This window comes from Prunus persica, chromosome G4, assembly GCF_000346465.2.
Source record: "Prunus persica cultivar Lovell chromosome G4, Prunus_persica_NCBIv2, whole genome shotgun sequence".
NCBI lineage: Eukaryota > Viridiplantae > Streptophyta > Magnoliopsida > Rosales > Rosaceae > Prunus > Prunus persica.
In genome coordinates this window covers 21741279-21757382 of record NC_034012.1, presented here as the reverse complement: position 1 = coordinate 21757382, position 16104 = coordinate 21741279, and the positions used below count along the sequence as shown (strand labels likewise).

At 40.0% G+C, this 16104-nt stretch overlaps 3 protein-coding genes across 3 annotated transcripts; 2 read left to right on the top strand and 1 right to left on the bottom strand.

Annotated features, from left to right (window-relative positions):
• On the top strand, positions 5002-7655 carry LOC109948713. Its single transcript, XM_020562415.1, has 3 exons — positions 5002-6642; positions 6748-7015; positions 7267-7655. Exons 1-3 carry the CDS (start codon positions 5002-5004, stop codon positions 7653-7655), a joined length of 2298 nt encoding a protein of 765 aa, XP_020418004.1.
• LOC18780816 (protein FAR-RED IMPAIRED RESPONSE 1) lies at positions 9229-10173 on the top strand. Its single transcript, XM_020562414.1, has 2 exons — positions 9229-9711; positions 9808-10173. Exons 1-2 carry the CDS (start codon positions 9229-9231, stop codon positions 10171-10173), a joined length of 849 nt encoding a protein of 282 aa, XP_020418003.1.
• LOC109948712 lies at positions 14795-15783 on the bottom strand. Its single transcript, XM_020562413.1, has 4 exons — positions 15478-15783; positions 15211-15381; positions 15015-15128; positions 14795-14899 (listed from the first exon to the last, which is right to left on the bottom strand). Exons 1-4 carry the CDS (start codon positions 15781-15783, stop codon positions 14795-14797), a joined length of 696 nt encoding a protein of 231 aa, XP_020418002.1.

The window sequence follows — 16104 nt, the reverse complement described above, 5'->3', positions numbered from 1 at the left end:
GTATTTCCTTTCTGGGTTGCTCCATCCTCCTCTCGCTGTATTGTGTAGGCCTAAGACAGCTCTTCTGCCTTGTTTTGTCTCGGGATGAGGTTCCAATCCTGTCAAAGACACTAGGTGTGGGCTGATTTTGTCTGTCTAGAACCACCTCTAGCTCTGTTTCACATTTGCACCTACTGCAGAGCATTACCCCAGCCGAGATGGTCGCTCTTGGTATTTGACTGGTCTCCCTTATTATTCTTCTGCCTCTGCTGCAACCAGCATCTGTGATTGGCTCGGTTTTCCTCTGTTCTAGCCAATTCAAGTTGACCATATTGACTTGAGGTTGAGGAAAAGGATCCGTTGTGACGGATGGTGGTTTTTCTGCCAGTTTCAACCTTCCTGCCGTTATCCCTTCTTGTATTACGTCCCTGAAAACAACACAACTATTGGTAGAATGGTTCCAAGAGTTGTGCCACCTGCAGTACTGTCTGCCCTTGAGTTCTTCCGGCTTCGGTATTCTGTGAGGCGTTTCTATTGCCTTCTGCAGTAGCATTTCGTCGAACAAGGCATCAACCTTGGTTAAGTCAAAAGAGTAAACCTTGTTTTGCGTTGGCTTGTTTGGAACGAATCCTCCTGTGAATGGTGGTGGCTTTTGGTCTTTAGGTGGTTTTGTGAGGGCTTTGCAACTAATGGGATGTTTTAGTTTTGCCATTTCTGCCACTGAAACCTCTTTCCCTTCTGATTCTTCTGCATCTTCTTGTGATTCCACCTCGATCAGGTGGACTGAAGAAGAAGGGGTTTTATAGTATGTACCTTTGGAGGAGTTCCTCCTTTGCTGTTCTTCCCTGAGTAGCTCCTCATATTTTGATGCCTTATCAGCCAGTTCTGCCAGATCTCCGAATAATATCCCGTCGAACCTCTTCTTGAGAGAGATCTTAAGGGCGGCTTGGGCCATCTGGATGAAGTGTCTTTCTTCCATAGGGATTCGGCACTTCATTTTGAGCTTTCTGAACCTGGTTATGAAATCTTGGGCCGGTTCATCTTCACTTTGCTTGAGGGCAGCCAGATCACTAATGGTGACTTCTGGCTGAATCCTGTAATAGTAGTCATGGAAGACATTTTCCATCTGTTCCCATGTTTGAACAGAGTTAGCTGGTAGGCTGGTGTACCAGGTAAAAGCTTGTCCAGAGAGAGAATTGCCGAAAAGCCTTAATTTCAATAGAGGGTTGTTCTCTATAGCTATGCATTGGACGGAGAACCTGCCTATATGTTCAACTGAGGAAGCATGGGGGTCTTCCCCATTGAACAAAGTGAAGTTTGGCACTTTGAAACCTGGAGACAGCGGTATTTGATCGATATAGGCTGGGTATGGCTTTCTGTAAGTAGGCCTTTCCCCTCTTCTAGCCTCGGGCTCCATGATTTCTCTGATCATTCTTTGCAATGCTCCTATGTCATTCAAAGCATTGACTGGGGGAAGATTTTGTCCCTGTTCTGGCTGAACGTAATCAAACCTGGGCTCTGCTCTATGTGGTCTGGGTGGAACTTCCTCCCTGTGTTCTTCCTGCTCTTCGACTTCTGGATGATTCCTCCAGTTTGCCCCCGGTCTATTCCTGTCATGATTAGCAAAAGGGTTGTTCCCTCCTCGGCCTCTCCTCCCTCTTGCAAGTGGAGGGAATGGATTAGGGTCCATCCTTCTGGGTCTATATGGCAATACTGCCGGTGGTTCAGGCAGAAGCACCAAAGGTTGATCATGTGGGGCCACATGAGGTGAAATGGGCTGAGGTTCTAGCTGGTTCTGAGCCAGTGCCAGGTTATCTGGTTGAGCTGGGGCTTCATGTTCTGGATTAGGAAGGGCTCCTTCCCTCGGACCAGCCTGAATTTCTCTGTGGTCTGGCACTCCAGCCATCTGTGCAACTAGGGGATTTTCCTGGTATGGCCATATTAGTCCTGGCGGAGGGCCATAAGGGAGATCCAACTGCTGGACTACAGGATCCGGGTTTGGGATTCTGGCCATGGCGGATTCTCGGTCCTTCCGAAACTGTCTGTTTACCTGCCATTGCATCATGGCTGTCATGTTATTGAGAGTGTCCTGGCTCCTTTGTACTGTGATTTCTTGTCGGAGTACTGACTCCTGTATTTGATTCATCCTTTTGGAGCCAGTCCTGGAACGTCTACTTCCTGTACTGCCGTGGGCAGATTGCCTAGCATCGCTTTCTTCTTACTCGAGGCCTTCCCTGAGAACCATCTTGTTTTTCTCCATATCTGGTGTGGGTTCTGACTAGATCTTCCGGTATTTGTAAATCTGTGAATGATTCTGTCAGAGTATATATACTGAGAAGTCCCACCGGGCGTGCCAAATTGTTCACCCGTTTTCGTGTTTACTCCTGAGGTGGAAGGGCGAAGTTCCCCACTGGCTTGGAGACCACTTGTTGGTCGACAAGTCAGCTTTCTTTGGTGTGTGAGCGTGCCACTGCTAGCAATGTAAATTCTAGCAGACTTATTTTTAGAGTGGATAACTTGCGCCTCAAGTTACTGACTTCTAAAACAAATGATTGTGAATTTGGGTGAGGAATATCTCCCAAGTAAGTTCTTTTCTTGCCTCAGACTGGTGAGGACTTTCATAATTTATCTCAGTATCAAATGGTTGTTCTGGCCAGAATAGATAATAATAAAGTACTGTTTCAGGCAGAACTGCCTTTTACAAAATTAAGAAGGGAGAAATCAACTCTAGAGAGGCAAAAAGATGACTGGAATCCCATTTCTGCCTGGGTAGAAACTTCTAATCCGGGCTGGACTGGGTATGTCTGTGCTGGACTGTGCTGTCAACAACTTTAGCTGCTTGGCTTCAGCTGTAAATCGATACCAAAGTTCAATTTTGGCAGAGCTTCAATCTACTTCGAGCCTTGGGAGACTTTTGAGCGGGCAGAACTGCAGTTTCTTCAGTTTGAAGGGACAGAAGTGGCTATTCTCGCGGATTTAGCAAGCTGGAACTATGCTGTAAAATTTGTTGAGGTTTTCATATTTGTGAAAACTCGAACTATGTTTGTCTTGGCTTTTGCTGAACCAAATTTGTAACGAGAGGGATGAAGACTTATTTTCTAAGTCTGAACTTTGGAATTCTGATCTAAAGCTGTTTTTCTCTTGGGATCCAAGTGAGCTTTTGATTGTTTTCTTGTTTGGTTTTTTTGATTGATTGATGAATTGAGTGTCTTTTGTTTCCTTGCCTTCTTTCGTTTTTATAAGAGATCCTCCTAAGGAGGTAATTTTTAATCCTAAATAATGGGCGGCAAAAAGATCTCTTATAATGTAAAGTAAGAAGGGTTTCTTATCAATTAAGGCAGATAGGTTCTGAGCAGTCACCTCCTAAAACAGTCCCTTCCCTGGTTTCCTGGGTGGCAGCTTTCTAATTTAACCAACGCCACCGTCTGTGTGGGCTTTTTATGGCGGTTTGGCTCTCTTTCTTTTGTATTTTCTGAGTGGTTCCCTGTTTCCCGTTCTAATTTAGAAAGCGTGATCCGTGAATTCCTTGGGAGATGGTGTATTGATTTGGAGCAAAATCTCGAACACAGATGGGTTTTTGATCTTCAATTGGCAGTGTTTCAGAGACGTCCTTCTCACATTTTTAAACTTTAGTTGGAATTGCTGACTTTTCCAAAGTTGAGGCAATCACGTGGGTGTGTCTTTGATCCCTTGGGTTTTGAACCTAACAAAAATTACGGGCTGATCTTTGAAGCCTATTTCAAAAGTTTCCGCATTTGGGCTTTCTTTGGGCTGAGACTTTATTTCCAACATTCTTGGTGTGAAGCCCAATCTGTCTGGATCCTATTTTTGTTTTTCTCAAGTCCTTGGGCTGGGCAAACAATTTTATCATGGGCCTGTCTTTTGGACTTGGGCGTGCCGAATTTGGGCCCAAACAACATCAATGAGCTTTTAACGATGATTTTTATATTCTTTAGTTTGGTGCTTATTTAAGCAAAATGGCTCTTTTGTCTTTACGGCTGGGTTTTTAATTAAGTGGCTTTATTTATTTTAAAGAAATCATTTATTTGTTAACAAGCCCATTTTTGCTAAAAGCCTTTTTTGGTCTCTGACCTAGTTTTAAGCGTGTAATACAAGAAAGGAACTTAGCCGTTTTTGCTTTGTGTGTCTGCAACGTTGAAAAGAAAAAGAACGACATAATATTTGCAGAGAGGTTTTTTGAGAGTTTATATTGAAAACTCATGTGGCTATTCCTTGTTAGCCTCCATGAGTGATTAAATCATCATCTTTTCATATATGTGTGAGTTCACGAGCATTATGCATGTTGGTGATCAGCAATCGTGCCTTGAGGTGTGAGCAGTCGAGACCAGAGTTGTGCCATCTCTTGTTGACGAAGGAAGACAAGATCGCTGGTTGGGTTGAGTAGCAAAGGCAAGTAGGCAAGTCTGCCTTGTGAGCGTTAGTCTTGTGAGTTGAGACTTGTAAGACCTTTTTGTATTCTTTCTCATAGTGATTTGTTCTCCGGCATAGTGCCCGCAGTTGTTTTCCTCATCTTGAGGTTTTTTATTGCGTCAACATATCGTGTGTCCCATGTGCAATTGTTTGCGTTTTTATTTGAATTTATTCTGCTGAATATTCTGGAATTTTTGCTTACAGGATTGTTACAATATTTCAATCCTGCTGTGGTGTTTAAGTATTAAGAAACAGATTAGTTGGCCATTCTAGGGAATTTCAATTGGTATCAGAGCGGGTCACTAGACGTGCTTAGTGAGATCGTTGGGCTGTGCTAGAATGGATCGTGCATGTGGGTCTGTGACTCATCCTCCGTTTCTTGATGAGAATACTAATTATGGGGCTTGGAAAGCCAAGATGAAATCTTTTCTATGGGCTCAAGGTATGAAGGTGTGGACAACCATTGAGAACGGTTGGGAACCTCCAACAAAGGAAATTTAAGGGCATGAAAAAGAGGTTGAAGGTGAAGGCTAGTCGACAGCAAAGGTTGTAATTAAGTCAAACACGGAGTGGACTGATGAAGAAAATGATATGAGTGCCTACAATCAAAAAGGTCTTAACTCCATCTTCACTGCAATATCAGCTGAAAAATTTAAGTTTATATGTCATTGCAAAACCTCAAAGGAGGCTTGGGATATTTTGGAAATTATTCATGAAGGGAATGCCACTGTAAGAGAATCCAAACTTCAACAATTGATGACTAAGTTTGAAAATATGAAGATGCTTGAAACTAAAAAATTTGCTAAATTTTATGCTAGATTGAGTGTGGTGGTGAATGCTTGCAGCAACCTTGGTGATGCAATTCCTGAACACAGAATAGTGAAAAAGATTTTGAGATCTCTGCCTATGATGTATCACACCAAGAAGACAGCGATTGAAGAGTGTAAGAATTTGAACAATTATAAACTTACTGAATTAATTGGTTCTCTTACCACTTATGAGATGGAATTTCCAGAAATAAAGAAAAGCAAGGGCATTGCTCTAAATACAGTGAAAGAAGATGGAAGTGACAGTGTGTCAGAAGACAAAATGGATTATGCTTTGCTTACAAAACAATTTCGTGAGTTTTTAAAATCTAAGAATTCAAGACCTGGTGAACAAAGAGGAAATTCAGGTTCAAGTACAAGAGGGAGTCGTCCTCGTGAGTTTACTTCTGACAAGTTATCACATACAACTAGAACTATGGAGAAAAAGGGCTCTAAAGATTCACTGAAGTGCTTTGAATGTGGTGGATATGGACACTTTGCCTCTGAATGCGCAAATAATTTGAGGAAGCAAAATAGTGGGAAAAATAAAGTAATGGCAGCAACTTGGAGTGATAGTAAGTCTGATAATGATTCAAGTTCAGAAAATGAAGATCAGGTTATTGCTTACTGTGGGAGAATTCATGCGCAAAAGGATGAGAACTCTGATGTTGAAGAACCTGAGATAGAAGTGGCGATGAAGCAATTCAACAGTCTCTATGATTCCTCTGAAAAACTGAAGAAGAAAAATGCAGAGCTTGCTGATCAAGTGGTCTTTCTACAAGAAGAACTGACTAGGACTGAAGCTGCCTTTCAATCCCAGCTGAAAACAGAAGAAAATTTGCGTGGGTGGCTTGAAAAAATTCAGATGCTCCAAGACAAGTACCAGCTGCAGAAAGATATGAATGTTTCTCTTACTTTCGAAAGGGACCATGTTAGTGCTGAATTAAAATTAGCAATGGAAAAAATATTTGGTATGATCATTGGTGCAGAGAAGATTGACAGGATGTTAAGTCTAGGAAAAAGGGCTGGTGATACGAGATGCTTGGGTTTTGAAAGTGAAAGGTCTAAGCAAGAGGTCAAAGCTGTGAAATTCATCAAAGAATCTTCTTCTACTGAAGTGAAGGTTAGCCTAAAGAAATTTATACCAATCTGTCATTTTTGTGGAGTTTTTGGTCATATACGACCTAGATGCAAAGTGCTTAGAAAGAAGAAGAGGTCAGCTTACAGCTATTCTCCAAGAAATTTTAATCCATCTCAAAGAACCAAACTAGTGTGGAGAAAAAAGGAAGAAAAATGCTTGGTGACTTTAATGGCTTTATCTGCTAGAAAATCTGATACATGGTATTTCGACATTAGTTGTTCAAGACATATGTCTGGTGATAAATGTTGGTTTACAAATCTGAATACAGAGTGTATGGAAGGCTCTGTGACATTTGGAGATGGAAGTAAAGGTAAAATTTTAGGGAAATGAGATGTTGAGACACTTGGCTCACCATTCTTAACAAATGTCATGTTGGTGGAAAATTTGCAGGCAAATTTGATAAGCATCAGTCAACTTTGTGATGATGGTAGCAGTGTGTGGTTTGATAAAGATCAATGCTATGTTGCTGATTTGCAAGGAAAGAAGGTTATGAGTGGCATGAGATCCAAAGATAATTGCTATTGTATTCAGGTGAATGAGAACAAAAGTCTTGTGTGCAACCGAGCTACTGATGACGTGATGGAACTGTGGCATAGAAGACTTGGTCATATCAACTTTCGTGATCTCTTGAAGTTGTCCAAGAATGAGTGTGTCAGAGGTCTGCCAAAGTTAAGTAGTAAGTCTGCAGGAGTGTGTGGTGCGTGCCAATTAGGTAAGCAAGTCAAGAGTGCTCATAAAAGCATATCCTACATATCAATATCCCAGCCATTAGATTTGCTGCATATGGATTTAGTTGGTCCCGTTCAGACTGAGAGTTTAGGCGGAAAGAAGTATATGTTGGTGTTGGTGGAAGACTTTACTCGGTTTACTTGGGTTGATTTTCTTTGTGAAAAATCTGATGCATTCAAGAGTTTTCGTGGCCTATGCAACAGAAAAATGCTTCACATGTTACTACCATGAGACTTCGAACAGACCATGGAACGGAATTTGAAAATGTAAGCTTTGCTGAATATTGTGAAGAGAAAGGAATAAAGCACGAATTTTCAGCACCTATTACACCTCAACATAATGGGGTGGTTGAGAGGAAGAATCGCACCTTGCTTGAAATGGGTCATGTGATCTTGACAAGTGCTAAGATAGCAAAGAAATTTTGGGCAGAAGCTATTAGCACAACATGTTATACAGCAAATCGTGTATATCTTAGACCGGGCACAACTTCAACTCCTTATGAGCTTTGGAAAGGCGAAAATTCTGTGGTGCCTCAGCTGTACCGGTATAGCCGGCTATCCAACGGCTGAGTTTCCATGTTAAAAAAGGATGGCTGAGATTCAATGACTTAGTAACCTGTTGAGGCATTGTTATTCAACACGTGAGTGGCATGTGAGGAAAGAGAAAGGCAGGTTTGAGGGATGAAGAAGACGCGCAGAGAAAGGCAGGTTTGGACGATGAAGAAGACACACGTTCTCCTCTCTGGTTTCCCAAATCGAAAATCCTAAGAGCCCATCAAATCCTTAGCGCCTCCAGGAACTTTTCTTTTTGCTTGCCCAAATCCAATCCTTAGCGCCTCCACGAACTCTTCTCATTTCTTGCCCACTGTCTCTGCTTGGCGGCAAACTCTTGTCTCTGCTTCGCAAGGAACTCTTCCTCTCACTTGCTCAAATCCATCCTAAGTGCGTCCAACTCTTGTTTGTGCTTGGGCAAAACGCATCTGCAAGAAGGTAATGCTCACCGAATTGAGGTCCTTAAGTCTTCTCTCTGCTTGCCCAAAACTCATATGCAGATACCAAATTGATGGTGGGTCCAACCTTCATGATGAAATGGTCACCAAATTGGAGGTATTTAATTAATTTCATTTGTTTTGTTGGCATTGTCTGATATAGAATTTCAATTTCGCAGGGGAATGGATTTGTAATAACAACGTGGTTGTAAAGATTTCGAAGATCCTTGGCTGTTAACGACGACATTTGAGTTGGTGGCAAAAGGAAGTGTAACGAGGAGGCTTTGAAAGTATGGAAACATCAAGTAAGATTTCAAAGAACCCTCTTTCTGGTTTAGGACTTGAATGTATTTTGGGTAATGAGTTGATGCAATTGCATGTTTTTGGTTGCAAAATAGTTATACGTGGTGCAATTATTGACCTGAGTGTGTGCAATTGCATGAGATTATTCATTTGTGTTTTTTTAAGAGAAAGTATGTTAGCACATAGAGTATAAGGTAATTTCAGTTTGAAATTATGTTTCTCAGGCGTGGAGGGGTCTGGTAAGATGGACAGGGGTGTAGAGACGTCAAATGGTGGTTGTAGTGATTCAGGGTATCTGGGTGGTTGTGAAAGTTTGAGTCATAGGGCACCGACAACAGAGAGTGGGCATATGTCGGTCGAACATATGGTTAGTCAAAGTAGTGATGATAATGATGTTGACATGATTGCACCGAGGAAAGAAGATGTTATGGGGAAAGAGTTTAAAACGATAGAATTAGCGGAAGAATATTAAATGAGTTATGCAAAGGGCATTGGATTTAGTGTGAGAAAAGACAAATTGGTGCGAAATTCGGAAGGGAAAATATGTAGGAGACGGTGGTGTTGTTCTAAAGAAGGTTTGAGAAATGAGAAGTTTAATGATCGATCAGATAGGATTCGACCACCAAAAGCCAATTACAAGAGAGAATTGTTCTGCCCATTTTTGGGTGGGTTATGAGAAGAAACGTGATGTTTACGTCGTTACGAATTTTGAACCACATCACAATCATCAACTAGTTACTCCACTTGAATCACCATATTTTCTATGTAACCGTGTCGTTCGAAATTCTGATTTAGCACAAGCAGTGGGAATGTGAAGAGCATTGTTTAGAACATGTCAAACATATGAGTATATGGTCGACCAATGTGGCGGGTATTTAAATGTTGGTTTTCAAATAAAGGATCTGTACAATAAGTTGGATGCATCACGCAGGGAAATTTTGCTCTACGGTGACACAGAAGTCGCACTCTCTTACTTGAAAGCGAAAGGAGCAATGGATCCAGAATTCTTTTGTAAGTTCAGTGTTGACGAGGAAAATAGGCTTGGTAATTTGTTTTGGAGGGACTCTACTTCACTTTTGGATTACATTGCCTATGGCGACGTCCTCATATTTGACAGCACGTACAAAACAAATGTTTATGACAAGCCCCTAGTGTTGTTTGTTGGTTCGAACAACTACCGTTCTACTATAATGTTTGGTTGCACATTATTGCAGGACGAGACATTTGAAACTTACAAGTGGTTATTGGAAACATTCATGGCATCCATGAAAGATAAGAAGCCAATATCAATATTGACGGATGGCGATGAGGCAATGCGTAAAGCCATTGATGATGTGTTTCCCATGTCTAACCATCGGTTGTGCTCATGGCATGTGTCAAGGAATGCATAGAATAACTTGAAGGATGATGAATTGCTAAGAAATTTTCAGGCATGTATTTGGGAACCATTTGCATTGGACGAGTTTCAGAAGAAATGGGAGGTTTCGAGGGAAAGAGCGAGTACTCCGAAACAAAAAGAATGGTTGGAAATGATGTATGCAAAAAGTGACTCATGGGCTGAATCATGTTTGAGAGGAAAGTTTTTCGGTGGTATGTGCACCACTCAACGTGTGGAGTCTATGAACAAGTATGTGAAAGATTACTTGAGGAAAGGTGTGAAGTTGTTTGAATGTATTCCAGCAATTGATAGGGCTATGTTACGTCTTAGGAATACCACGGCGAAGGATGGTTTCAACGCAAAGTACTCAACACCAGTCCTTAAAACCGCATTAAACTCGAGCAACAAGCTTCTTTGATTTACATGCATAGGTGCTTTGTATTGGTTCGTCATGAGATCGAATCTTGTTCAGCACTCATCCATGATAATGTGATGCATAATTTTGGAGGTCATGTATACGTATTGTGAAAATATGGTGAACCGCATAATAATTGGACTTGTGTTTACCACGGTGGAGAAAATATGCGGATAGAGTGTGAATGCCGGAAATATGAAAGTGAAGGGATCCCGTGTTGCCACCTGTTTTATGTAATGAAGTGCGAGCACCTTACGGAAATTCCTCCAGCACTCATAATGAAGAGATGGACAAAGAGTGCCCAAACTGATACATGTAGGGAATTTATCAGCAAAGGCGAAGACACTACCAACAAAGTTGTAGAAATGGCGAGGTATGGAAGTTTAAGTGCTATGTCAAACAAAGTATGTTTCTATGCATCGAAGAGTGCAAATGGTTATGCCATGTTGACGAATGAGTTTAGTAGATGGGAGGGAATTTGTGAAGGCTTACGGCAAAAGGAAGAAGAGACAAGTCTGAAATTGGGTAGTGCTGAGCAATGTCCTCCAAATATTGTGAAAGATCCAAATATCGTTAGGACAAAAGGCACTCAAGCAAGGCAGGGTGGAAGCGCAAGCGTCGACAATGTCATTTGTGTCGCAAATATGGACATACAAAGTGTAATTGCTCTCAAAGAAACTTGCATCCAAGTAGAAATGCAGGTGTGAATATCCTATCAGGTAGTGAAAGCTATCAGTATAGTTCTGATAAAGGGCCGTCTTCGAACATTAGCTACAGTTAGCCTAGTCAAACGGTTTCTCAATGCAGAAGCAACAATGTGGTTGATTTGTTTGGTTCTGATAGTTTTTCTATTGCAGACCCAACCTGTTCTACCCCTAACAGTGACGATGGTTTCTCATTCGACAATGGTGAACCTAATTCCCTATGTATTGGTTCAACCCAAAACAATTGTAGTTTTGGAACTTGGTTTACATGTAACAATTAACATTAAATGTAGATTTAGTGATGGACAAGATGCTTTCATATGATTGATATCTTATTGTTTTATGTATGTATTGTTGAGAAACGGTTTTATGACTTGTAGGGGGTGCTTGGATGGAAGTTTTATGTAGAAGGCGGTGATCCGAACCACATTGCCTAAGGGTAAGGCGCAATTATTTGAACATATTAGAATCAATAAAGACCAATTATCTGAAAATACTTGGTATTACAAATTTGTTGGCCTGAAAGTGCGCATTACATTACAAAATATAGCCAATTTCGTAAACGATAATTGGTTAATCCTAATTTCTTTGCTATATACATTCATTAGCTTCGCGTTTACGGTTTGAACAGTTTTGTCCACAGCAGGTCGGCATTTGCATTAGAAACATGCAATTGCATGACGGTTATGCAATGCAAGGGTGGCTGTGCCCAAACCCCTAATAAGGAAAAATGGATCATATTTTTTTGTACATGCAAATTTCACCTAATTTTTGAATTATAAATCGAAGGGCGAAATGAACCGAAAGATAGAGCATGGTAAGCGGTAAGGGGCAATAAGCCGAACATATTACAAAAACGACCAATTATCAAAATTACGTAGTAATTGACATTGTCATGTAGCACAAATGATTTTCCAAAAGATCCCGAATTTCGTAAAACACAATGTGATTAACTCTAATATTGAATAATTGACATATGGTCATAATAAAGTATTTGGTTGGTTTTCTTTGTCTTTGCGCTATACATTAATTAGGTTTGCGTTTTTAAGGTATGTTTAGTTTGCACACAGCCGGTTTGCATTTGCATTTCACACATGCAATTGCATGACCGTGATGCAATGCAAGGGTGGCTGTGCGCAAACCCCTAATAAGGAAAAATGGATCATATTTTTTTGTACATATGTTAGACCTATTTCTTGAACTATAAATTGAAGTACAGAGCATGAGAAACGGTAAGGGGCAATAAGCTGAACATATTATATTACAAAAACGACCAATTATCCAAATTACGTAGTAATGGACATTGTGATGTAGCACAAATGATTTTCCAAAACATCCCGAATTTCGTAAAACACAATGTGATTAACCCTAATATTGAATAATACACATATGGTCATAATAAAGTATTTGCCTGGTTTTCTTTGTCTTTGCGCTATACATTAATTAGGTTTGCATTTTTAAGGTATGTTTAGTTTGCACACAGCCGGTTTATATTTGCATTTAAGACATGCAATTGCGTGACGGTGATGCAATGCAAGGGTGGCTGTGCGCAAACCCCTAATAAGAAAAAATGGATCATATTTTTTTGTACATGCACAATTAGACCTATTTTTTGAACTATAAATCGAAGTACAGAGCATGAGAAACGGTAAGGGGCAATAAGCCGAACATATTATATTACAAAAACGATCAATTATCGAAATTACGTAGTAATGGACATTGTCATGTAGCACAAATGATTTTCCAAAAGATCCCGAATTTCGTAAAACACAATGTGATTAACCATAATATTGAATAATACACATATGGTCATAATAAAGTATTTGCTTGGTTTTCTTTGTCTTTGTGCTATACATTAATTAGGTCTGCGTTTTGAAGGTATGTTTAGTTTGCACACAGCCAGTTTTCATTTGCATTTCACACATGCAATTGCATGACCGTGATGCAATGCAAAGGTGGCTGTGCGCAAACCCCTAATAAGGAAAAATGGATCATATTTTTTTGTACATGCACAATTAGACCTATTTTTTGAACTATAAATCGAAGTACAGAGCATGAGAAACGGTAAGGGGCAATAAGCCGAACATATTATATTACAAAAACGATCAATTATCGAAATTACGTAGTAATGGACATTGTCATGTAGCACAAATGATTTTCCAAAAGATCCCGAATTTCGTAAAACACAATGTGATTAACCATAATATTGAATAATACACATATGGTCATAATAAAGTATTTGCTTGGTTTTCTTTGTCTTTGTGCTATACATTAATTAGGTCTGCGTTTTGAAGGTATGTTTAGTTTGCACACAGCCAGTTTTCATTTGCATTTCACACATGCAATTGCATGACCGTGATGCAATGCAAAGGTGGCTGTGCGCAAACCCCTAATAAGGAAAAATGGATCATATTTTTTTGTACATGCACAATTAGACCTATTTTTTGAACTATAAATCGAAGTACAGAGCATGAGAAACGGTAAGGGGCAATAAGCCGAACACATTATATTACAAAAACGACCAATTATCCAAATTACGTAGTAATGGATATTGTCATGTAGCACAAATGATTTTCCAAAAGATCCCGAATTTCATAAAACACAATGTGATTAACCATAATATTGAATAATACACATATGGTCATAATAAAGTATTTGCTTGGTTTTCTTTGTCTTTGTGCTATACATTAATTAGGTTTGCGTTTTTAAGGTATGTTTAGTTTGCACACAGCCGATTTTCATTTGCATTTCACACATGCAATTGCATGACGGTGATGCAATGCAAGGGTGGCTGTGTGCAAACCCCTAATAAGGAAAAATGGATCATTTTTTTTTGTACATGCATAATTAGACCTATTTTTTGAACTATAAATCGAAGTACAGAGCATGAGAAACGGTAAGGGGCAATAAGCCGAACATATTATATTACAAAAACGACCAATTATCCAAATTACGTAGTAATGGACATTGTGATGTAGCACAAATGATTTTCCAAAACATCCCGAATTTTGTGAAACACAATGTGATTAACCCTAATATTGAATAATACACATAGGGTCATAAAATTTTTTGGAGGGGTTAGGGGATTTAAGTAGTTAATGATTAATTTCATCTATCTCATTCTCTCAAAGATTTTCTTCAATATGGTAGTATTTTTGTTCAAAATTTTGAAACATGTCTTAAGCTATCTTTAGTTTGCACACAGCCGGTCGGCATTTGCATTGTAAACATGCAATTGCACGACGTTGATGCAATGCGAGAGTGACTATGCGCAAACCCCTAAAAAGGAAAAATGGATCTTTTTTTTTTTTACTGGCATAAGTAGACCTATTTTTTGTACTATCAATTGAAGGGTGAGAAATGAATCGAAATATAGAGCATCAGAAACGGTAAGGGGCAATAAACTGAATATATTATATTACAAAACGGACCAATGATCCGAAAAATTGAATCGTATCCATAATTTACTTGGTTTTGTTTCTCTTTGGGGTACGTGAACGAAGAATTTTCTCAACTTTGCGTTTTTGGTCTGTGGAGTGTTGTTCTGCATCCGGATTACCCTTAGTTACGGCCCCGTCCTCATCGGCTTCCTCATCCTCATCCCCAACCTCGTCCTCATCCCCAACCTCTTTCTCTTCGATCCAAGCATCGTCGTCATCCTCCTCTTCATCTTCCTCTTCATCTTCATCTTCCTCTTCTTCTTCCTCTTCCTCATCTTCTTCATGCTCTTCTAGTATCACAATTTTGGTCTTTCCTTTTCTACCTATGTCATCTTTAAATTTTGTGCGAAACTCCTACATACAGGGAAACATTGACATATATAAAGAATCAATTTTGTTCAATTTTATGATGATGGTTTGCATTGCAGAATGTAACATATTATTTAAAATTGCAAAATTGAACATCTTATAAATCGAACTTTACAATGGAGGTAACAAACTTACATGTTCTGCATCATCAGCTAAGACGTCTTCACCAATACCCGAACTTGCAATGGTTGTTCCCGAGGTGTTCTTCAATATCTCCTATTACAATATAACATCGTTCATGTTCAATACCATGGTCTGTTATTTCAATATAACATCCGTGATGGTTGTTAATTTTATGAAATCAGTATGAAATGAAGCTCAACTGACTCACAATCTCTTGCCGTAGGCGCCTGATCTCTATGCTTGCTTCCAGTGAAGTTGAAAATAGTACGGCATTCAACCCAGCATTCAGCTCCAAAATCTCGGTTGTAGCTTCAGCAGTTACCTACATTCAAGCACATGCAATTACACCAATCACCACATGAAGCCATCATGTATGAATATATTATGCAATGGAAGCTACTTACATGTGTCACACCAGCAGGTAATGGTAGATCAAGACTATCTTGCCCACGAGGTATCCGCACAAGTTTACTTCCATTTTCAGCTGCCCAGCATGGTATTCGCACTGACCATGGCTGAGGAGAGATGTTTCCTACCCTTATATTGGCCCCTTCGAGATTTCGATCTTGTCCTTCCTGTGGAATTTAGGTATCATTTTAGATTGTTGAAAAATGATATGAATTTCATGCAGCAAGTGTAAGTACATAACACGTGTTCAGTGTATAACGTACCGCTTCACGTAAGTCCTCATAGTGGCGGTACCTTATGTACTCATATCTGTAGTGGGCATAGTCGGATGAATTTGCCAGCCATTCCGAAGAGGGGTACCCATTCAGTGCTTCCCTGACTTCTGACTCATCAGTCAGCTTATAATCAGAAAGCATTGTCCTCGGTGGAATATTGGGTACTTGAGGTTCTGTGGTGCCTAAACTTTGCATTGCAACTTGCTCTCCCAAAAACCAGGCTGAACCAGCTAGTCCCTCAAGTAGGATTCGTTTACGGGTTGTCGGCACGCTATTTTTGACTTCTTCCGGCATGTCGGATTCATTGGTCCCCCATGGGTTCCAATTAACGTGCAACACAAATTGGTTACCTTTGCGTATCATACATTTTAAGCTAAATAAAATTTCGGTTCAAGGGTCGAGGTTTATACCTGATCATTTGTTAGATGTCGCATCATCACTCTAAAATGTTCCAAGTGATGTTGCAAGTCCCGCTTTGATTTTGCACCAACCCACCTCAATGTTCGGGGCCACGTGTTCACGGTCCCATTGGGCCTTGACAAAGCAAACGGCTTTAGTTACTCGCAAGCCCATACCTACACAAAACAAGTTTACAAATTAGTAATTTAAGCAAAA